The sequence below is a fragment of the Amyelois transitella genome, chromosome 14 (assembly GCF_032362555.1).
Source record: "Amyelois transitella isolate CPQ chromosome 14, ilAmyTran1.1, whole genome shotgun sequence".
Taxonomy (NCBI): domain Eukaryota; kingdom Metazoa; phylum Arthropoda; class Insecta; order Lepidoptera; family Pyralidae; genus Amyelois; species Amyelois transitella.
This window is the reverse complement of record NC_083517.1, coordinates 1133699-1152203: the sequence shown is the minus strand read 5'-3', so window position 1 is coordinate 1152203 and position 18505 is coordinate 1133699. Positions and strand designations below refer to the sequence as shown.

Genomic DNA, 18505 nt, shown 5'->3' with positions numbered 1-18505 from the left:
AATCAAATTGAGTCCTTAGAATGCGTAGGGGACCAATAGCTAAAATTGGGTTTTCAGAAATCTCTTTATACTAATCAATTAAATCTTTGTTGACGGCCTCTGTGGCGCAGCAGTAGAGCGCTTGTCTGTGACACCGGAGGTCCCGGGTTCGAATCCCGGCCAGGGCATGATGAGAAACGAACTTTCTCTGATTGGCCTGGGTCTTGGATGTTTATCTTTATAAGTATTTGTTATAAAGGTAAAGGGTCAGGTCAAAAGTACCCGAAACCGCCGAGCTTGCATGAAGAGAGTTATGAATGTGGATGAAGCGAAGGAAGTATGCAGAGACTGTGGCAAGTGGAAAGAGGTAGTCTCTGCCTACCCCTCCGGGAAAGAGGCGTGATTTTATGTATGTAGGTATGTATTTATTATAAAATACAGTATCGTTGAGTTAGTATCTCGTAGCACAAGTCTCGAACTTACTTCGAGGCTAACTCAATCTGTGTAATTTGTCCCGTATATATTTATTTGTGTTCAGATCAGCGCAGTGGGTGGGTCCAGATGGTCTCCTGGACCCTTCAGCGGCCACCACGCCCGGGGTGACAGGAACCTGCGTTCTCAACGGGGAGGACAAGTTCTCGGAGCCAGAATCCTACCGCGTCTCTAATTACTACACCATATATATTGAGAACCAGTGTAGACATGACTGTGAGTGAGAATCATCATCATACATACATACATACATACATACGTACATACGTACATACGTACATAAAATCACGCCTCTTTCCCGGAGAGGTAGGCAGAGACTACCTCTTTCCACTTGCCACGATCTCTATCATATAATCATATAATATATAATCATCATCATTCTTATTCCTAATCAATCTGGAGACGAGCCCGGGGTGTGCCTTTGACCATGGATCATGGATGAGTCAGGGTTTCACACGAAGCGACTCCCATCTGGCCTCTGCAATTTTTGGAGGCAGGGGAACCTAATCTGTATGGATCGATCATAGTTACACATCCAGTTGTCTGAATGTGCAGGTTTACTAATTATTTTTTCCCTCTGACGATATTTTAATAATAATATATTACAAAGGGAAGACCTAGACGAACGCATCTTGATCAAATTTAGGACGTCCTGATAAAGGGTCAGGTCAAAAGTACCCGAAACCGCCGAGCTTGCATGAAGAGACTTATGAATGTGGATGAAGCGAAGGAAGTATGCAGAGATCGTGGCAAGTGGAAAGAGGTAGTCTCTGCCTATCCCTCCGGGAAAGTGGCGTGATTTTATGTATGTATGTATAATAAAAACAGAGACTTAATTTTGCCGTGTGGTTACCGGCACCAATAGAAAAAAGAATTGGATCACTCTATCTCTTTCCCATGGATGTAGTGAAGGGCGACTAGACGATAGGCTTTCAAACTTGGGATTCTTCTTTTAGGCGATGGGCTAGCAATCTGTCACTATTTGAATGTCAATGCCATCATAAAGCCATACAGCTGAATGTGGACATTCAGTCTTTCCGAGATTGTTGATTCTGTCTACCCCGTAAGGGCAAGCAATATGTAATTATACGTATTATATGTACATGAGACTTAAATTAAAATATAAATTAAACTAAAATACAACGAATTAAAGCTAGTTACATATTTACCTACAACATACATACATTTTATATCACGTTCATATCCCTTGCGGGATAGACAGAGCCAGCAGTCTTGAAAGACTGACAGGCCACGTTCCGTTGATAGGCTTAATGATAGAATTAAGACTCAAATAGCGACAGGTTGCCAGCTCATCGCCTAAAAGAAGAATTCCAAGTTTATAAGTATATCATTTACCTAGTCGCCTTATATGACATCCGTGGGAATGAGATGGAGTGGTCCTATTCTTTTTTATATTGGTGCCGGGAACCGCACGGCATCAATATAAACCTACAATAACACACTAAATACAAAACTAACAAAAATATTAAAGGTGTACGATGAAAGAGTATTTATTGACATAACGTCTTATCTCACGGACACAGGTAAGATAAGAATTGGGAGCCATATGAATAATCATTAGAAATGGGTCGTGTACTCAGTTTTTTTACTCGTACTCGGCCGAATAACTCGGTTTGAATGCAATATATTTAGGTAGATATAATTAAGTAGATACTACACTCAGTAAATCGTTAATTTAAAAAATTCAATTACTATGACGCGCAACGTGAATTATAACGGTGGATGTATCGACGAGATAAAGCGACGAATTGCAATCACAAGATCGGCAATGGACAGAATGAGAAAAGTATGGAGGAATCGTAGCATCACTAAGACCACAAAGACCAGACTGGTGCGCACGCTTATTTTCCCCATATTTTTGTACGCTGTTGAAACGTGGACATTACGAGAAGTGGAAAGAAAAAAGATAGACGCCCTAGCTGAAGAAGAATGTTTGGTGTGTCTTGGACAAAGTTCCGCACTAACGCCTCGATACTCCAAGAGCTCGGTATTAAGCAGCGACTATTTCCCTTAGTACAATCTCGCATTTTGTCATTCTTTGGACACGTTACAAGGAGAGGCAACCGATCCAAAGAACGGCTTGTTGTCCAGGGTAAAGTGGAAGGCTCTCGACCGCGCGGGAGGTCACCCATGCGATGGACCGACCAAATAAAGTCTGTGATTGGCGGTTCACTTAACGAGTGCAGCAGGATGACTTCCAGCAGGGAGAAATGGCGGGACATCGTAAGGCGCACATTGGCGCCCGCCTCCAACACTACATGATGACCACGACAACTCTGTCAAGAGTGACACGACTAAGAAGAAGAGGCCGTCCGCGACTTCGTCCGCGTGGAATCAATCTAGCGGGAACTCCGGGATAAAAAGTAGCCTATATGTTATTCTGGGTCTTCAGCTACCTACATGCCAAATTTCATCGTAATCGGTTCAGTAGTTTTTGCGTGAAAGAGTAAAAACATCCATACTGACATCCTGACATACTCACATACTTTCGCATTTATAATATTAGTATGACTAGCGTAGCGTAGCACCCACCGCGTTGATCAGACGCCACGTAGCACTTTCGTAGCAGTTCTACGGACCACAGGAGTGGCGTAGCAACGGCGTAGGCGACTCAATTAGTTGTTATATAAATAACTCAGTTTTTATCATTCTTCTTAATATTTTAAAATATAAGTTTATTACTTATTAAATTAAGTTTTAGATATTCGTTTTTATGCCGTGTGGTATCCGGCACCAATAGAAAAAAGAATAGGACCACTCCATCTCTTCCTAATTGATGTCGTAAATGGCGATTAAGGAACGGATTGAAGCAATATATATACAATATATGTACCTATATACAACCTCCGACACAACATCGTTGAAACCGCTGTTAACACCTAGCGTGGCGGAAGATATACCCTTTGTGATAATCCGTGAAATCTGTGCTTGCGCGATTTAGACTCTACGCTATTATTGGCTGACAGCGTCCCGTGATTGGCTGATGTGACTTATTCCGTAAAGATGTCGCCACATACAAATAGAAATCAATGTGCCTTGTCTATGAAAACATTTTGTATTTTGTTACTTCGTTCCAGATCAAAAGAAGATAGACAGATGTTCTTACGAGGAATATAACAATCAGACATTAAAACATGTAGATTTCACCATGAAGAATTACACGAAGGATGAGGTAAGACAGATATTTCTATGAAAATATTAAAATTAGCTTGAAACAATGTAAACAAATTTATATATAGCCGTCGGTTCCATGAAACGAATATTTATCTTTGCTGTAAAGGACCATATAGATCTATATTAAATCAACAATTTATAAAAGCTATTTAATTGGATAAGGATTAATGCTATATTGGTCAAAATCGCTCCAAAATTTGCCATTATTTGTCGTAAAAAGTGGGTCAATGACAAAAAAAAAAGTTATTGTGGGATATCCATAAGAGATAGACATATACCATCGCGGAGTTTTCTGTAGACCTTTTCAATGTGTACAAATAATTAGTACATTATTTTGATAAATCTCGTTAGGTTCAGCCTGCGTTTGCAATGTAAGCGGAAAAAATATGATAATTAACGACATCACATTAGAAACCTCAAAAATAACAGTTTTTCTGTGTTTTAATGGATGTGACTATGCATATAAACCTTCCTCTTGAATCACTCTATCTATTAAAAAAACCCCATCAAAATCCGGTGCGTAGTTTTAAAGATTTAAGCATACAAAGGGACATAGGAACAGAGAAAGCGACTTTGTTTTATACTATGTAGTGTTGATGATAAATAAGTTTCAAGATGAAAAACATGAGGTTGATTTTTTTCTTAATTTCTAATTTTTAAACTTAGAAAGAGACGGTGGGGAATATAACAAATATCTGCCCTTACTTATTGAGTTTATTTGAAAAAGAAATATACTATTTTGTTTTAAATTGGTTTAAAAAGGTTGGTTAAACATCCGCGTTTCGCCTAAAATAAGGAAAATTTACTTTCAGCAAAAGTTGCGAAATTACTTAATTTCAGTGCAAGACAGCTTGCGAGGTGGAACAGCGCTTCGTCTGCCGAGGGTTCTCGTGGTCGGAGCCCCGCGGCCGCGAGGTCACCGCGGGGGGCTCCCGGGGCATCTGCGACCTCCACAGCGAGGACCTGGTCACCACCGGCTCCTGGCTCCTACGGAGGAATGCAGCTGCTGTTTATTATCGCAGAGTCATATGCCTTAATAGTATGTATATTATTATTTTCATTGATTCTTCTAAGTAAAAAAAAGAATAGGACTCCACTCCATCTCTTTCCTATGGATGTCGTAAAAGGCGACTAAGGGATAGGCTTACAAAATTGGGATTATTTTTTTAGGCGATGGGCTAGCAACCTGTCACTATTTGGATCTCAATTCTATCATTAAGCCAAATAGCTGAGCGTGGCCTATCATCAGTCTTTTTAAGACTGTTGGCTCAGTCTACCCCACAAGGGATATAGACGTGGCCATATGTATGTGTGTATGTGTGATTCTTCTTATAGGCGATGGGCTAGCAACCTATCACTATTTGGATCTCAATTCTATCATTAAGCCAAACAGCTGAACGTGGCCTACCAAGACTGTTGAATCTGTGTACCCCGCAAGTTATATAGATGTGATTATACATATAATGGTTGGCGGTTCTTTATGGTAGGTATTTTCATGGCATACATACATATGTTCATGGCATACATATATAGGTATTTTCATGGCATACATACATATGTATGCCATGAAAATACCTACCATAAAGAACCGCTCAAAATAATATCTCACGAGGCAAAACAATATTGATAAAGTTACATTTTTCCCTACCATTCCAAGTTGTCGGAGTGATTACATAAATTATCGCGCAAGGAAAATATGAGTGGCACGTGCTATTACAACAGCAAGTTATTTTTATCTCGCTGACAAATTTCTAACTCATCAATAGGTAATTAAAATATAAGTAGGTAAGTGAAAAAACCAACAAATACACTGTTGAGAATTCGATTTCCTGTTTGACGATTAATCGTGTAAGTATTTTGAATCGACACGCAATAATATCGATAAAAAGTGAATTAGTACCTAGTATTGATAAGGATTCAAATCATATACGCACTTCTTGAATATTAATCATCATTGTGTTTATATGATTACGTCTATCTCCATTGCGAGGCAGACAGAGCTAAATCTTGAAAAGACTTGAAGGTCACGTAGTGATTTTCAATTGATTGGTTCTTAATAATAGATTGAGAAAAGTGACAGGCTGCATTGGTCACGGCCACAAGAAGAATTCTATGTTTATTAGTCTATCCCTTAGTCGCCTTTTACGACAACCATGGGAAAAATATCGAGTGGTCCTATTCTAAACTGTCGGCCAACAGGGAATTTTTACAGTAAATAAATAAATATATATATGTACGGGACAAATTAGGTACACTGATTGAGTAAGCCTCAAAGTAAGTTCTTTGAGACTTGTGTTACGAGATACTAACTCAACGATACTATATTTTATAATATACTCGTAGATAAACATCCAAGACCCAAACCAATCAGAAGAAGTTCTTTTCTCATCATGCCCTGGCCGGGATTCGAACCCTCAACAAACAGTAAAACGCATAAATAGATTCTCATACGACCAATCTGTTGGATCGCGATACCAAGGTAATTCGGGTGGTCAAAACCTGACAATAATACTATAATAATACAGGAGAACAACATAACATCAATTCCTCCAAAGGGCCTCTACGTGTTAGATTTATATCCCCACGCAAGCCTCTCAAAAATCCGGGGTGTATAGACCCGTGAAATCCAAGATGAGATACATCCAAAACAATCTTTAGAATTAACATCCTAAATATTGCTGCGCCATTTGCAATTGTAACCGATTACAAATGACGCAGCTACACATTCATTATTTAAGTACTCACTAACTCTACCTACGTACATACATACCTACCTACTTATTAACATTATACATACATACATATAATCACGTCTTTATCTCTTGCAAGGGTAGACAGAGCCAAAAGCCTTGAAAAGACTGATGGGCCACGTTCAGCTGTTTGGCTTAATGATAGAATTGAGATTCAAATAGTGACATGTTGCTGGCTCATCGCCTAAAAGAAGGGTCCCAAGTTTATTAGCCTATCCCTTAGTCGCGTTTTACGACATCCATAGGAATGAAACGAAGTCCTATCCTTTTTTTTATTGATGCCGGAATTCACATTATTAACATTATCATTACTGAATAGCAGATAACTGAACTTTTTGGTGACTATCTTTACTAATAGAGACTGACGTTTGGATGACTATATCTGCTCAAACGCTGTTTTGTGTAAAATTATAATCCACAGACTTCAGGCCCGGTGATATATAACCTTTAATAGGTACATAGTTTTTCTATAAAGGTGCGCACATTAACACTAGCTGTGCCCGCGACTTCGTCCGCGTGGAATAGTTATTTTAGGCATCATTGAAGCACACAAGGATGAATTTGAGAATTTTCCCCGTTTTTTCCACATTTTAAATTATTTCTGCGCTCGTAATAGTTGCAGCGTGATGTTATATAGCCTAAAGCCTTCCTCGAAAAATGGTCTATTCACCACAAAAGTAACTTTTCAATTTAAACCAGTAGGCCCTGAGATTAGCGCGTTTAAACAAGCAAACAAACAAACTCTTCAGCTTTATAATATTAGTATAGATAACATGTTTAATAAAAATGTTTCAGTAACGTGAACACTAAACGTTACGTAACACGTTAAGTATTAAGTTAATATAACATTGTTATTCTAATGAATACAGTATTGTTGTATCTTGCGAAGTTATAAAACAATGTCAGATAATGTGTACTCGTATGTGTAATACAACATTATCACTTTAAGGATTGACACTGAAGCTACTTTGCACATAGGCTTTGTGATTGAATTCATAGACACTGACACTGTACGCACATACATACATATAATCACGTCTTCATCCTTTACGGGGTAGACAGTGCCAACAATATGATTGACACCGTACGCAACGGTATTTTTTTAAGCTCCGGACAGCCACGTCGTCGACATGGTCCTACCACGTCCTACCTTTATACCAAAGTCAGGACTCTTTTATAAGGAATCACATACATAAAATCACGTCTATATACCTCGCGGGGTAGACAGAGCCAACAGTCTTGAAAATACTAATTGGCCACGTTCTGCTGTGTGGCTTACTGATAAAATTGAGATTCATACAAAGTGACAGGTTGCCTTTTACGACATCAATGGAAAAGAAATGGAGTGGTCCTATTCTTTTTTCTATTAGTGCCAATAACCACACGGCACTAATAGAAAGGAACTAATTATAAGGAATTGCACAATTTAATTCCTCCCGCACCATTCAAATATCGGACTACACGGCGTGGGCAGAGATTCCACTCGGACTTGGTCGATATACACACCCTTCGCGCCTTACGCTACGGCTGTGATTTGGAATTCCCTCCCCGCGTCTCGCTTTTCAGATACCTAAATCTTGGGAATTTTCAAGGCAAGAGTGAATTGACATTTTTTGAGCTTGCCTGCATCACCTTAGGCCTGATCTTACTTACCACCAGACAGATAGACGCCTTTTTCCCGGACGGGGTAGGTAGAGACTACATCTTCCCACTTGCCACGAACTCTGTTAAGTGTACTCATCTAAAGGATATTAAAAACGTTAAAAGAAAATGATGACGTTTAATTTAAATAAAAATAGGCTCAAACGGCTCATTCGCATGGGTATAGTCTATGTTTAAAAGGATGCAGTTATTTTAAATGTCACCCTGTATTGTCACAGTAACAGTGGACTGCGAGGGCAATGACATGACGGTGACGTACCGACCTCACGGCGTGTTCCGCGGCCGCATGTATGTGCCGGGCCGCGGCGAGCGGTGCGGCGCGCGCGCAGCCGGCCGCCTCGTGCGCCTGACCTTGCCTTTGAACGGGGACTGTGACGTCAACTTCGCGTACGCTATCACCAATACGCCCGCGGGTGTGACTAACAGGTGAGTCAGGAGGGAAGCATTGATTTGTTTGTTTACAAGAAGCTGGGTGCTGCAATTTTGCACATCATTTTGGGTCAACAAGGTCATGTTTCATCTTAAAGATTAGTTGATGAATGAACCGCTTCTTCTGCACTGACGCCTTGGAAGCGGCAGTTGACTTAGTTTAAAGTGATTTATTTTACGTCAACCAATGTTGTGAAACCAAAAGATATGACAATTATTAAGCGATATGAAGTAACCTATAAAAATTTTGAAATTGAATTTGAACTATCTTTTATGCAAGCTCGGCGGTTTCGGGTACTTTTGACCAGCCTTTTACCAGGACGTCCTTAATTTGATCAAGATACGTTCGTCTAGATCTTCCCACTCCGACCTATCCGAGAGTTATGAATGTGGATGAAGCGAAGGAAGTATGCAGAGACCGTGGCAAGTGGAAAGAGGTAGTCTCTGCCTACTTCTCCGGGAAAGAGGCGTGATTTTATGTATGTATGTAATATCTTTTATGGGTCCGAGTTTGATAGGCTACAATTGGAGAAGATACTTATACTGATATGTATAGATTGGATTTAACGGTGACTATTCTTCGAAGGTTGTTTATTTATAGACTTAATGTCGTTTGGCATTCTCTACCAGTCTACCAGCTGACCAAACAGAAAAACTTTAAGTTGGTGGTGCCATAAAGTGCACATGCATACCTACTGCAAAATACATAAATACATACGAGATACCTACATTATAAATAGGTACTTTATTGTTTCGCCACCGTGCCGTGTGGTTCCCGGCACCAATACAAAAAAGCTCCATCCATCTCTTTCCCATGGATATCGTAAAAGGCGACTAAGGGATAGGCTTACAAACTTGGGATTTATTTTTAGGCGATCGGCTAGCTACCTGTCACTATTTGAATCTCAATTCCATCATTAAGCCAAATAGCTGAACGTGGCCATTCAGTCTTTTCAAGACTGTTGGCTCTGTCTATCCCGCAAGGGTATAAACGTGACATATGTACGTTTGTTGTTTCGTTTACTAAGAACGATTCGATATTATAATTTTTCGTCATCGGGTGTTTGGACAACAGCTTTGAACTTAGAAATCTTTGGGCGTTTCGTCGATATAAAAGTTGACCATTTTGCCGTTTGGTTCATAGATGAAAATTTAAATCTTTAATACGAAGATTAACTTGTCGAACTGTTCGTACTTAGGTACATATTTATACATACGTACTAACATATGATCACGTCTATTTCCCTTGCGGGGTAGTCAGAGCCAACAGTCAATACTTTCAGCTGATTGGCCTTATGATAGAGTTGAGATTAATACCTAAAAGTAGTATCTTACTGATATATTTGCGATTCATATAAAGTGACACGTTGCTAGCCCGTCGCCTTAAAGAAGAATCCCAAGTTTATCCCTTAGTCGCCTTTTACGACCTCCATGCGACAGAAATGGAGTAGTCCTATTATTTTTCTATTGGTGCCGGGAACCACACGGCACAGAATCATTATTCAAGAAAGGAGAATAAATAAAATAACAACTGATTCCCCTGTCAACAGAACAATGGCATACGTGATGGTGATGATCCAGAACAACCCCATCATCCAGACGGCTGGGGACCGCTGGGTGCGCGTGGGCTGCTCCCCCGGCCCCCGCTCCTCCACCCACTCCGTGGACGCCACCCTCGCCGTCAGAGACTCCGGGTACGTTCCAGTATCTTCATCTGACATCCTACTACTATTATAAAGGCGAAAGTTTGTATGGATGTATGGATGTTTGTTACTCTTTCACGCAAAAACTACTGAACCGATTACCATGAAATTTGGTATGTAGGTAGCTGAAGACCCAGAATAACACATAGGCTACTTTTTATCCCAGAGTTCCCGCGGGATTGATAGGGTTTCCATGCGGACGAAGTCGCGGGCGGCCTCTAGTATAATATATATGTGAGAATGAAAGTAAAAACAGTGCGGAATTATATTGTAAATCTTCTTATTTTATTGGACTTCTTAAAAACACATATTATAACGTCTTACATCGTACCACAGACCCCCTATTTCTTATCTCTTAATGTTACCAGCGTAAAAATAAGTAAGAGGTCAGCTAACAAAAAGGATTAAAATAAAAACAAGAAACAAAACTTCTCCCACATATATATATATATATATATAGCCGTGTGGTTTCCGGCACCAATAAAAAGAAGGAGGGGTAGACAGAGCCAACAGTCTTGAAAAGACTGAATGGCCACGTTCAGCTATTTGGCTTAATGATAGAATTGAGATTCAAATAGTGACAGGTTGCTAACCCATCGCCTAAAAAAGAATCCTAAGTTAGACGTCTATCCCTAAGTCGCCTTTTACGACATCCATGGGAAAGAGATGGAGTGGTCCTATTCTTTTTTGTATTGGTGCCGGGAACCACACGGCACGTGGGTGAATAATGCGTGAAATTTTTCAATTTCTTACAGCTACACGAGACTCCAGAAAATTACCAATTAGTAGTTTGTTGATTGACTTTAACAACTATTGAAATTAGATATTTAAAAGGGTATAGCTAGCATGGAAGATTGTTATGTATTGTAATGATAGATTGAGATTGCATGTCACTATTTATTGTCAGGTTAGCAACCTGTCACTATTACAATATTTAACAATCAAATCCATCAGCTAAAATGAGTTTATCTCTTAGTCGCCTGTTACGACATCCATGGGAATAAGATGGAATGGTTCTATTCTTTAACTAACTTAAACATTTAAGATAATAAATAATTGATTAACTCTTTAAAATATAAGAGACTAGACTTCGTCCGCATGGAAACCCTATGAATCCCGCGGGAACTCCGGGATAAAAAGTAGCCTATATGTTATTCTGGGTCTTCAGCTACCTACATACCAAATTTCATCGTAATCGGTTCAGTATTTTTTGCGTGTAAGAGTAACAAACATCCATACTGACATACAAACTTTCACATTTATATTATTAGTAAGTAGGATTCTTTTGGAACAAGATGATACAATAAAATCTACAGCTTTTAAACGCTACTGACTCAGAGGCATAACATCTTATGCATTTCTTAGAAAATGTTGATGGCGTTAATATTGTGCGGTCTGGTCGGTTCCGTTACACGGGATACCTGTATGCATATTTTAAAACATTGTCACGAGAAATCGAAAACAAATTTAAATAATTACAGGTCATATAAGTAGGTACACAGTCACTATTTGAATCTCAATTCTATACATACATACTTATATATGATCACGTCTTTGGTCATCATTGATGATTGGGCCATCAATCATCAAGGGTGAATAATTTACCCCGGTTTTTTTTCCACATTTTCTAATATTTCTTTGAATCTGGAAGGCTTTAGCTTTCCTCGATAAATGGGCTATTCAACGCAAAAATAATTTTTCAATTCAATTTTCAATTACTTCCTGAGATTAGCGCGTTCAAACAAACAAACTCTTCATCTTTATAATATTAGTATAGATAAAGTCCTTACTAAGTACATCACTTATTTAAATACGATAATGAGATACACACAATACCTACTACTAGTCTTGGAAAAGCCTTTATTTGTAAAAGTTTTAAGAAATCTCATAAAGGAATAATTCTTGGCTGTTACAGGAATATGGGCATTACATAAATAAACACTTAACTTTTCTCATGCTTGGATAGTAATCCTCAACTAAACAATTTTAGATTGAAATAATACTTAGATAGATAAAACTCTTTATTGCACCATAAGAGTTGAAACATCAAAAATAGCACAAAACAGATAGAGATGGTACAAAGGCGGACTTATCGCTAATGCAATCTCTTCCAGTCAACCTTTGTGTAATGGATTCGTTTGCCCGGTAGACACAAGAACAACCAAAAAAAGAACACTATTCAAAAAATGACATAAACAATTAAGAAATATTTCGAAACAACCTTCTTGGTCATCCCCAACACTTTGGGTGGAAAATAACCAAACAGGAGATTGACGTTGGCGCAGAGCAAGATAAATATTTTTTCATTGCTATATTAAGATCTAAACGCTATCTCGTTAAAGCAAATTGGAATCTGAATTGAACAGAATACAATTGTTTTAAATAAAAAGTTCTTTTATTTCCCAATCATAGACAAAACTGAAGGATGATTGCGTTATGGCATAACGTTGACCTAAAAAATGTAAATAAATAGGACAGTTCAAACCGCTAAAAGTGAATCATTAAGTATTCTAGATCGGTTTTATTGACCGTGAATGCAAAAGGACCGACTACAGTAATATTTTCTCATCGCATGACACACTGTATTGGTTGGTATTCTACCAATACCGCCGAGAGTGGTGCGTAACATATTATATCATACACAAGTGATATTCACCCAAACAGCGGACAGACGAACTTCCTGCCCTTGAAATGAGTCAAACCAATTGAATGAGTTTTTCTCTAGGATACTGTGGCGAAATCTATACGCAACAAGTCACAAGAAAAAAAAAATTCGTGGCGCTATCAATCAAAAACAGACAGCGAAAAACCTAAATCGCGCAAGCAAAGATTTCACGCATATATATATATACAACCTCCGACACAACATCGTCGGAGCCGCGGTTCCCCAGGCATAACACCTAGCCTGGCGGAAGATCTTCCCTTTGGTGTCGGTCGAGCCGAAACATCACTCCCGCTACAATACTTTTGAGACATTCTCAAATGTCGTGTGGTTTTTCACATTTTAGAGTAGGAGGACCACTCCATCATCTTACCCATGGATGTCGTAGAAGGCGTCTCAGGGAACAGGCGCATTCTTTTAGTGCAGATATAATTATATTACGCCACAAAAGGGCGTCTATGGCGAGTTTAGTTAGTAGCCATAGAAATAGGAATAAATTACATATTTCTATACTTATATTATAAAGCTGAAAAGTTTGTTTGTTTTGCGCTAATCTCAAGAACTACGGGTTCGTATTGAAAAATTATTTTTGCGTTGAAAAGACCATTTATCGAGGAAGGCTTAAGGCTATATAACATCACGCTGCAACTATAAGGAGCAAAGTAATAGTGGCATATGTGAAAAAAGCGGGGAAAATTATTCATCCTTGAGGGCTTCAATGATGCCCAAAGTAACTATTCCACGCGGACGAAGTCGCGGGCACAGCTAGTGTTTTTTATGGCGGCTCTCTGAAACACCTATTGGGGGTCAACAATCTTAGTTTTTTAATATTTCTTCTTTTCGGGATGTTAAATGTTTGCTAACATTTTATCTGATTCATTGTTGTAGAGTTCTAACAGTATGCAAATTTTATGTAAATTGGTTTTCTGAATCGCCTACGATTACCGATTAGGTATAGGTAATAAGTGACTAATTCTTAAATTGAAATCCGTTTTTACGTATCTGAGGAATGTTGACATTTATATACTGCTTACCTTTTGTTGTAAATATTGTTATGTAAAATTGGATACATTTCTTTACTTGGCTGGAATATTATGAAGTAAAACTGCACATAAGTAGGTATATATGTTAATAAAAATTGATTTTGCCGTGTGGTTCCCGGCACCAATAGATAAAAGACCACTCCATCTCTTCCCTATGGATTTCGTTAAAGGCGACAAAGGGACAGGCTTACAAACTTGGGATTCTTTTTAGGCGATGGGCTAGCAACCTGTCACTATTTGTATCTCAATTCTATCAAAATGCCAAACAGCTGAACGTGGCCTTACAGTATTTTCAAGACTGTTGGCTCTGTCTACCCCACAAGGGATATAGACGTGACCATATGTATGTATGTAACTAAAGTAAATATTTTTCAGAAATTCCCATAGGTATACATATTCCGGCTAGTATGTATATAGTATATGTGTTAATAAAAATGGTGTTCTAGCAAACCGTCGCTCGCTAGCGAGTCTCTCCCGCCTTCGCTCGCGTCCGCCAGCGCGGTGTTCAGCCCCAGCTCAGCCCCGCTCACCATGTACGTGGTGAGAGCCCAAGATGACTCAGCTGCCGGCACTTCTGCCGTGTCCCTTGGGGAACCCCTGGAGCTAAGGATAGAGACGACGGGTAAGATCAGTGTTGACTAACTATCGATAGTTTAATAACTTAATAACTGACGTTAGCTAGGTGTGATGCCTGGGGAACCGCGCGACAGACGATGTTGAGACGGAGGTTGTTCAATCTTACTTTATTTTTGTTTTTGTTCTAATAGATGGCGGTGTGCTTTATTATTACGCGCTATGGTTTGTCTCTTGTCATGCATATAGTGTTTTTGATAAATGATGTCTGTTTGGCCTAACTTTTTAAACCCATGCGTTACACGGTCGTCTCAAATTGAAGTTTTATTTATTTCAATTGAAACCTCTTTGTTTTTTGACAATCAGCTGATGGTACAGAGGTAGTATTTATGCTCCAATCCGTAAATTAGATTCTTCGCTGCTATAGGTAGAGCGCGTCATTTTTTTCGCTATGATTAACAGTATGTATGACATTAGTGATGTCACCACAATGCCCACAATAGTATCGACATTTTACTCAAGTCTAGATAGGCTTTCGATAATGGACTATCCAGCGGTAACATTAGATAAGGTATTTTCAGACTTTATACATATAAAATCACGCCGTTTTTCCCGGAGGGGTAGGCAGAGACTACCTCTTTCCACTTGCCACGATCTCTGCATACAAACAATATATTACAGACTTTATATTTTCGAGAAAAGGTAGGCTTCGCTTGGGTCGTCTTCGCGGCGGCACCTCCCTGAGATTATGAGATCGGCTTTAGAAACTTGCGAGCTAGTTACGGACCGTTGATGTGATTAAATTATTTGTTGCAGACACCACAGAGATCGAGGCTTACCACCTGGTTGCATCATCACGTCTTGGAGACAGCTCTGTTCTGTTATTGGATAGCAGGGGCTGTTCTACCGGACAGGTTAGTTTATCTAATATATTTAAACGAACAATTCTTGTATATATATAATCAGGATCTCTGAAACGGCTCCAACGATTTTCATGAAAGTTACAGATTAGGGGCTTTTCGGCTCAAGGAATCGATTTATCAAGGTCCTAGGTTCGAGAAAAATTTTAAAAACCGCGTTTTAAGAAATTATATCAGCGCCATCTCTGGTAGACCGAGCAAACCTCGGTCAACCGGGTACTATACAGTTATATTAATAGTTCGGTGGTAGGTAACTGAGGGAAGGGTTATAAGATATTCCAACTGTTATTATTAAATTTTAAACTCTTTGACTGAGCGAATACAGTTTATTATTATACTAACTGTGGCCGCGACTTCGTCCGCGTGGAATAGTTATTTTGGACATCATTGAAGCCCTCAAGTATTAAGAATTTACCCCATTTTTTTCACAATTTCCATTATTTCTTCGTTCCTAATAGTTGCAGCGTGATGTTATATAGCCTAAAGCCTTCCTCGATAAATGGTCCATTCAACACAAAAACGAATTTTTCATTTCGAATCAGTGGTTTCTGAGATTAGCGCGTTCAAACAAACAAACTCTTCAGCTTTATAATATTAGTATAGATTATTATGTACTACGAATCCGAAAAAAAATGTTGAGATTGCTGCTCAAGTCGCCGGCCATTTAAAGCAACAACTGGCAACACTCTTGTATCTATACGGATTTATTATAAAATATATTACCGTCGATTTAGTAGATATCTCGTAACAGAAATCTCGAAACTAACTTCAATTCGAGGCTTATTCAATATTATGTAATTTGTCCCGCATATATTTATTTAATTACTAATTGTCTGTATATAATTTAACAGTAATATTGCTTCGGTTTTGCCCCGACTTAGTGAAATTTATTTGGTTCAAAGATTAGCCTTTGGTTTGAGGACATTGATCGTTGCTTACATATTTTTTTTATGATGTATGGATTCGTATTGAAATAACAAGTTCTACATTCATTCATGTTTTTTAATGTAGACAATGTGCATTCGTCCATGATTTAGATTTAAGAGATTTCTATATTGACGTCCGATGAAAATGCTGCAGTGTAATTTGTTCCAGCGCTTCTTCTACACATGCGTTTTGGAAGCGGTAGTAGTTATAATGAGATATAAGTGATGTGACGTCAATATAAGTGATACCTTGTATCCAATTTATAAATAAATCTATTCTATTCTATTCTATGTACTTCTAGGTCGACTTCCCCCCGTTCTCTCGCACGTGGATGGCTGGTACCCAGCGTCTGGCATCCCGGTTCAAAGCGTTCAGGTTCCCCACTTCACACGTGGTACGGTTCGCGCTGATGGTGCGATTTTGCGAGAACAAATGTGCCCCCGTAAGTAAACATACAAACATACATCCCTTGCGGGGTAGACAGAGCCAACAGTCTTGAAATTACTGACAGGCCACGTTCAGCTTTTTGGCTTGACGATAGAATTGAGATTCAAATAGTGACAGGTCGCTAGCCCATCGCTTAAACATAGAATCTCAAGTTTGTAAGCCTATCCCTTAGTCGCCTTTTACAACATCCATGGGAAAGAGATGGAGTGGTCCTATTCTTTTTTGTATTGGTGCCGGGTACTAAACGGCACTAAGTAAACATACAAACAAAAAATCACGCCTCTTTCCCGGACGGATAGGCAGAGACTAAATTTTTCCACTTGTTACGATTCATGCAAGATTATAAAATTGAAAAGGTTACACCCAAATTACCTGGAATGTGATTTTCGTATGAACTAATATATATCTACTTTGATGTCAAGTTTTTACTATAGAGGACAAAACTATCAATCTCATCGTATATAAAACACTATAATAACATTAAGCGAAACAGCTGAATGTGGCCTATCAATCTTTTCAAGACTGTTGTGTTGGCTCTGTCCACCCCGCCAGGGCTGAATAAGTGATTATATGTATGTATTAACTGGTACTATGATTCAAATTCAATTCAAATTCAAAATTTTTATTCATTATTATAGGAAACTATCATGTCGCTCAATAATTCTTTTGATTTCACAACATTGGTTGACGTCAAATAAATTACTTAAAACTAAGTTTACTGCCGCTTCCAAGGCGTCAGTGCAGTAGAAGCGGTAACAAACTGCACTGCAGCATTTTTGTTTAGATTATTAATAATAGATTAACTTCTCAGTCCCTTTTACAGTATACAGTCTGGAGATTAACAAAGTAATGATTGTTGTAACTCTACTTGGTCTACATGCATACATACATAATAATTACCTACGTAGACAGAGCCAAAAATCTCGAGAGAGGCCACGTTCAGCTGCAGATTAAGATTCAAGTTACAAATAAATAATAAATAAATAAATATATACGGGACAAATTACACTGATTGAGCTAGCCTCGAAGTAAGTTCGAGACTTGTGTTACGAGATACTAACTCAACGATACTACATTTTTATAATAAATAATAGATAAACATCCAAGACCCAGGCCAATCAGAAAAAGTTCGTTTCTCATCATGCCCTGGCCGGGATTCGAACCCGGGACCTCCGGTGTCACAGACAAGTGCACTACCGCTGCGCCACAGAGGCCGTCAAAGTTACAAGCCGTACAAGTTGCTAGCCCATCGCCTAAAAGACTTGGTCTTTTGCAGATAAACTGCGCTTCCCAAAGCAGGATAACCCGGGGTGCTAACGCGACGTCAGAGGGCGTTGCTGCCTCGGTGCAGGCCGTGGGGGGGGAGGGCCGCGGGGGCGAGGGGCGCGGGGTGGTGGCGCAGGGCGGGGCTACCGAGTGCGGGGCGCGGGGGGGCGGGCGGGTGCCGCTCGAGGTGGAAATGGTGGTCGGCTCCAGGGACATCCTGTCGGCGGATACGCTCGTCAGGGCTGACCATAGAGCTTCTATACGTGAGTGAAGGACGGTTTGTTTGACGCGACGCCATTTTTATATCGCTGTCCCGTTTCGTCTTCTCAGTCGTTCACTCTTGACAGAGTGGTCGTGGTTTTATGACGATGCGTCTTTTTTGGATAATGCAGCGTTACGGGTTTCGTACATACATACATTATGTATAATCACGTACATATTCCTTGCGGGGTAAACA

At 39.3% G+C, this 18505-nt stretch overlaps 1 protein-coding gene across 4 annotated transcripts in view; it reads left to right on the top strand.

Annotated features, from left to right (window-relative positions):
• The window catches only part of LOC106132843 (uncharacterized), a 35021-nt gene that overhangs the window by 13753 nt on the left and 2763 nt on the right, over positions 1-18505 (top strand). For all 4 annotated transcript variants that reach the window (XM_060947841.1, XM_060947840.1, XM_060947842.1 and 1 more), the window contains 9 exons: positions 518-687; positions 3570-3664; positions 4507-4705; positions 8297-8504; positions 10058-10201; positions 14362-14537; positions 15305-15402; positions 16637-16777; positions 18059-18311. In XM_060947841.1, coding sequence (XP_060803824.1) covers positions 518-687; positions 3570-3664; positions 4507-4705; positions 8297-8504; positions 10058-10201; positions 14362-14537; positions 15305-15402; positions 16637-16777; positions 18059-18311 — 1484 coding nt within the window. The remainder of the gene's footprint in view (positions 1-517; positions 688-3569; positions 3665-4506; positions 4706-8296; positions 8505-10057; positions 10202-14361; positions 14538-15304; positions 15403-16636; positions 16778-18058; positions 18312-18505) is intronic.